Raw genomic sequence first — 6000 nt, forward strand, 5'->3', positions numbered from 1 at the left:
TTACTGTTGACGAGATTTATCGAATAATTTTTAAGCAGCCATTACCTGATGTAACTCGACACAGTAATGTTCTGTGTTGGGAGCAATAAACATGGAGCCTAATTTGACATTTCATTCTTGTGATACTGACGTCTACTACTTCTAGAGTACATAATACTGATTATTACTAAGTTATCAGTTACTGAGTAAGCAATTTAGACAATATTGAATAAAATAAATAACTCCTTGAATGGCAATAACAATATTTTAACTAAAAAACAGAACATTAATTTACGAGGCTTTGTTTTGTTATTTATACGTTTGGATTATAAATTAAGTTATTACTGGTTCGCCCCCAAATGCCCGAGGGTGGGGAGAGTTAGCTTATCATCTACATTTATCTTCACCGGCTACCATGGGACTGCACCTCCTAGCGTTGCTCAACTGCTTTATGGATCAGACCTTTGGGTCGAAGGCTCCGGACGTAGCCTCCAAGGAGACCACCTGCTTTGGTCTGGGCACCCAGGTAGTATCACAGCCCACACACAAATCAAGTGACTTGTGTATTCAATGCCCCTTTGTTCCAATATTTATGTGTTCAAATAAATATAAATAAATATCACTGACTCAAGAATGAACCTAACCAATAATTTTAGTTTTTTTATTTAACTTTGTGATTCATGTGTAAGTTAACTATTTTAATGCTTAACAACAATCTGTGCTCAACTATTATCCGTGAATTATGCAATTTCCTGAAAACATTGAATCGACTTCCGATTTAACTGCCGTAGTGCGCGTAGGTTCGTTAAACGTTCACTCTGATAACTGTTATTACGAGGACTCCACGGGATTGAATTCAGAAAGCGATAAGAAGCCGCGACTACAATTTATTATCCGATCGCGCGGACCATAGAATTACAAACACATCAAGCGGATTTTAAGCGAAAAGGTCAATGAATCATCGCAAGCGACTATAGATGCAGATTTATAGTTATATCAAATAAAGGCACGGTGAATCAAAGTACAGTTCGTTTTTATAATACAAGCACATATATATGAGGGAAGGAGAATCATTACTTACTTACTTACTTACGCCTGTTACTCCCAATGGAGCATAGGCCGCTGACCAGCATTCTCCAACCCACTCTATCCTGGGCCTTCTTTTCTAGTTCCATCCAATTCTTGTTCATTTTTCTCATGTCTATCACCATTTCCCGGCGTAATGTGTTCTTTGGTCTTCCTCTTTTCCTTTGACCTTCAGGATTCCATGTGAGGGCTTGTCTTGTGACACAGTTGGGTGCTTTCCTCAATGTGTGTCCTATCCACTTCCAGCGCTTCTTCCTGATTTCTTCCTCCACTGGGATCTGGTTTGTTCTCTCCCACAGTACGTTGTTGCTAATAGTGTCCGGCCAATGGATCTGAAGTATTTTGCGTAGACAATTGTTAATAAACACCTGTATTTTCTGGATGATGGCTTTTGTAGTTCTCCAGGTTTCTGCCCCATACAGTAGAACTGTCTTGACATTTGTATTGAAAATCCTGACCTTGGTGTTGGTTGACAGTTGCTTTGAGTTCCAGATGTTCCTCAGTTGTAAATATACTGCTCTTGCTTTTCCGATCCGCGCCTTCACATCTGCATCAGATCCACCCTGTTCATCAATGATGCTGCCCAAATACGTAAAGGTTTTGACGTCTTCCAAATCTTCTCCGTCAATTGTGATTGGATTGGTGCATTCTGTGTTGTATCGGAGAATCCTGCTTTTCCCTTTGTGTATATTGAGACCTATTGCTGCTGAGGCTGCTGCCACACTGTTCGTCTTCTCCTGCATCTGTTGTTGCGTTTGGGATAGAAGAGCCAGATCATCTGCGAAGTATAGATCGTCCAGCTGCATTCTAGCTGTCCACTGTCCCGTGCTTCCCCTCAGGTGTTGACGTCTTCATGATCCAGTCGATCACCAGGAGAAAGAGAAAGGGTGAGAGTAAGCAACCTTGCCTAACACCGGTCTTTACTTCGAACAACTTTGTGAACTGTCCTCCATGCACGATTTTGCAGTGTAATCCATCATATGAGTTCTGTATGATATTGACCATCTTCTGAGGCACGCCGTAGTGTCGAAGAAGTTTCCATAGTGTTGTTCTGTCCACGCTATCAAATTGCTTTTCGTAGTCAATGAAGTTGATGTAGAGTGATGAATTCCATTCAACTGATTGTTCCACAATTATCCGTAGAGTTGCGATTTGGTCTGTACACGATCTATCCTTACGGAATCCAGCCTGTTGGTCACGAAGTTGGGCGTCTACGCAGTCCTTCATCCTGTTTAACAATACCCTGTTGAAGACTTTTCCCGGTATTGAGAGAAGAGTAATGCCCCTGTAGTTATCACAGTTGCTGAGATTGCCTGTCTTCGGTATTTTTATCAGAACTCCTTCTTTCCAGTCTGTTGGTGCTTGTTCCTCATTCCAAGTCTTGCTGAAGAGAATGTGAAGTATCCTTGCAGTTACCGCTACGTCTGCTTTCAGTGCCTCTGCTGGGATGTTGTCCGGTCCTGCTGCTTTGCCACTCTTGATTTACCTGATGGCCATACTGATTTCTTCAATTGTTGGTGGGCCAACATTGATTGGGAGGTCCGTGGGTGCTGCTTCGATGTTGGGTGGGTTCAGTGGAGCTGGTCGACTCAAGAGTTCTTTGAAGTGTTCTACCCACCTGTTTTGCTGTTCTCCAATGTTGGTGATTACCTTTCCTTCCTTGCTTTTCACTGGTCGTTCTGGTTTACGGTAATTTCCAGCGAGTTTCTTTGTCGTGTCATACAATTGTCTCATGTTTCCTTCTCTTGCAGCCTTTTCCACCGTCGTTGTCAGATCTTCCACATATTTACGTTTGTCGGTTCTGATGCTCCTCTTCACTTGTTTGTTTGTTTCCGTGTATTCAGCTTGTGCCTTGGCTTTTTCTGCTCTTGTTCGGCTTGTATTGATCGCTGCCTTCTTGTTCCTCCTTTCTTGAATCTTATCCAGTGTACCAACAGTGATCCATTCCTTGTGGTGGTGCTTCTTGTGACTCAGGACATCATGACATGTTGAAGTGATTGCCTCTTTGATCCCCTTCCAGTTGCTCTCCACAGTAGTTCCTTCTCCATTGAGTAGATCATGAAAGGCCTGGAATCTATTGCTGAGGACTATCTTGAATTTGTTGAGTTTGTTAGTATCCTGGAGAAAGGCCGTATTGAACTTTTGTGATACTGTCTGCCTCGTTGTCCAGTGCTTCTTGAGTTTCAATTTCATCTTGGCGACCAGTAAGTGATGATCTGATGATATATCAGCTCCTCTCTTGATTCTCACGTCCTCTATAGTCCTCCTGAACGTTTTGTTGATGCAAATATGGTCGATTTGGTTTTGTGTAGAGTGATCCGGTGAAGTCCATGTGGTTTTGTGTATGCGTTTAAGTGGGAATATGGTGCCGCCCATGACCAGTTTATTGAAAGCACATAGGTTTGCAAATCTCTCACCATTTTCGTTCCTTTCTCCCAGTCCGTGTCGTCCCATGATGTCTTCATATCCAGTGTTGTCCGTTCCAACCTTGGCGTTGAAATCTCCCATCAGAATGGTCAGGTCCTTTGTTGGGCACTTCTCGACTATTGACTGCAGCCTATTGTAGAATTGATCTTTAGCGTCTTCATTGTAGTCGTTGGTAGGCGCATAGCATTGGATGATGTTCATTGAAATGCCCTCTTTCTTTGTTTTAAACGAGGCTTTGATGATCCTTGGTCCATGAGATTCCCATCCTATAAGTGCATTTTGCGCTTGTTTGGACAGCATCAATGCAACTCCTTGTGTATGTGGTGCATTTTCTTCTTCATGGCCGGAGTATAACAGGAGCTCTCTTGTAGTTAGTCGTTGTTGTCCAACTTGTGTCCAATGTGTTTCACTGATCCCAAGTACCTCTAGGTTGTATCTTCTCATTTCTGCAGCAATCTGGAAGGCTCTTCCAGTGTCCCACATTGTACGAACATTCCATGTACCTAAATAAATGGTCGCTCTGGTTGTCAAAAGAGGCATCGGCCTCGTAACTTCCGAAGGGTTTCGGCTTTCATCATGAGGCGTCATAATTCTTCTAAATGAAGATCTTCTGACTCCCAGGGCAGAGTTTAAAAGGTTTGAATAATTTTTTCTGGTTAGCGTTTTTTAGCGAGTTAGTTTTCTACGGGATGGGGACGCTAACCCCATGCCCAACCCTCCTCCTTTATCCGGGCTTGGGACCGGCAGTAGCCCCGGAGGGACTTCAGGCGGAGAATCATACATCGAGCTATATTTAAGTGATCAAGATTTTAGCTAGACAGGAATATGCGTTGGCTGTAATAAGCGTTCAAATATACACGTTTACGTGTTATAGCGATTCTACTAATACAAAGAGGTAAACGACTTGTTACTATGACGATGACACTTTCCGTCAGATGAAAGGGGTCGACAGGATTAACCGTTATCAAAATTATTCGTAAGAGTGTTACTACACTACACCCTAAGAAAAACTGTAACAACCTAGTCTTTCTTAAAGTAAATTCGCAACAAATGTTTTGATATTTTTTATACCCAATTGTAACTACAGTTGAATCAATCATACGGTGTTAGCATTTTTAATTATTATTTGGAATTAAGGAACTCTTCAAAGGAATCACATCCACTTTCAAGAAAAATGAAAATGTATTGATTGTAGTAATTTAAACATGTATGATTCATGCCTTGTCGCTTCAAAATTACTCCTTTACTTTAGATGATGTTAAAATGGATTTAGACAATACTGGTAGAAGTGTGATCAAGCAGTGCTATTAACCAGCAATGTTATTCCTTGGTTGTCTGAGTAATGTCAACCAGTACGAACGCTATGATTTGACCTATGATTGGGCATTCCAAATAGATCGGTGGTGGTGACATTCAATCTTTACTCTGCTTCCCAACATCATAATTATTCATTTGTTGATTCCATCTAGTTCTTTAATACTTTTGTTTCTTAATATTACATTTTTCGCTATTACTATCTGATATTTTTGAAACTCCAATCTAGATGTACGCAACATGTGGGTGATCGTATAGAAATCTATGAAAAGAATTATTTAAATATTACACCCAATTTAATTTTGTGCGGGACATCAGTACCACAGGAACAAATAATGTTCAATAATAAATTTGAAGTGCAACGTGTATATATTTATTTTATTACAGACCATATAACAAGTACAAATGAGCTTGGTTTCATGTTGTCATATGAATATTCCACTAAGAATGATTATACTGAGAATAATAACAAATTATTTCTTATTCGTAAAGATTTATCCGACAAGGTTGATGATGGTAAGTAGTAATTGACATTTTCAAAAGGCCGAAATGCTAAATGCTGTAAAGTATGAGTTCATTTGTACATTTTTGGTATCCATGATAAATTAGTGTGGTGTTCCAGCCATTCGAGGTTGGTGAAGCCTCTCTCGGTAAAGCTCATAGGCTTATGTTGGTTAGAATTTGCCTTTTGAAAATCACCAACCCACCGCATGGACGTGATTTTGAGAGGGAACCCCTAGTCTTGGTGTGTAGGTGTTGAAGCCATGGGGAAGTATAGTCTTTACCCATGCATTCCTTGGCCTATACATAGGTATATTCATCCACCTGGGATGGTAGATAGTCACCTCTTCTTTTAAACGCATTTGTTACAGCTGACTATCTACTGAAGATTATGTGCATACCATCGGTGCAATGACTTTTGTCCATACACTTCAAGCAATACACAAGAGCATAAATACTCTCTCAAGAGGGGTCGATGATCACCAATCCCTAGTATTTGCTGCCATATCCTTTTATTGTCTTCGATATGATGGTTTAGGCTGCTAACGTTATCAGATATAGGTAGACATGTTTTTCAGATTATCTTCCTTTTACGGTCCTGGCGCGTACCCTTTACATATACCTACATACACAACTACCAAAGCCGAGATTCATGCAATTCATATGCATGAGCGTACACATCGGGCAGCCCGC

The 6000-nt window shown here is 40.9% G+C and overlaps 1 protein-coding gene across 1 annotated transcript in view; it reads left to right on the forward strand.

Annotated features, from left to right (window-relative positions):
- SOL-1 (CUB domain) overlaps positions 1–5330 on the forward strand; it is a gene marked incomplete at both ends in the record, with an annotated part of 51170 nt that extends 45840 nt beyond the window's left edge. Inside the window, one exon of the mRNA XM_051219395.1 lies at positions 5036–5330. Within this exon, the coding sequence (XP_051067043.1) occupies positions 5036–5330 (295 nt within the window). The remainder of the gene's footprint in view (positions 1–5035) is intronic.
- Between the last annotated feature and the right edge of the window lie 670 nt (positions 5331–6000).

Source organism: Schistosoma haematobium, chromosome 4, assembly GCF_000699445.3.
Source record: "Schistosoma haematobium chromosome 4, whole genome shotgun sequence".
Classification (NCBI taxonomy): domain Eukaryota; kingdom Metazoa; phylum Platyhelminthes; class Trematoda; order Strigeidida; family Schistosomatidae; genus Schistosoma; species Schistosoma haematobium.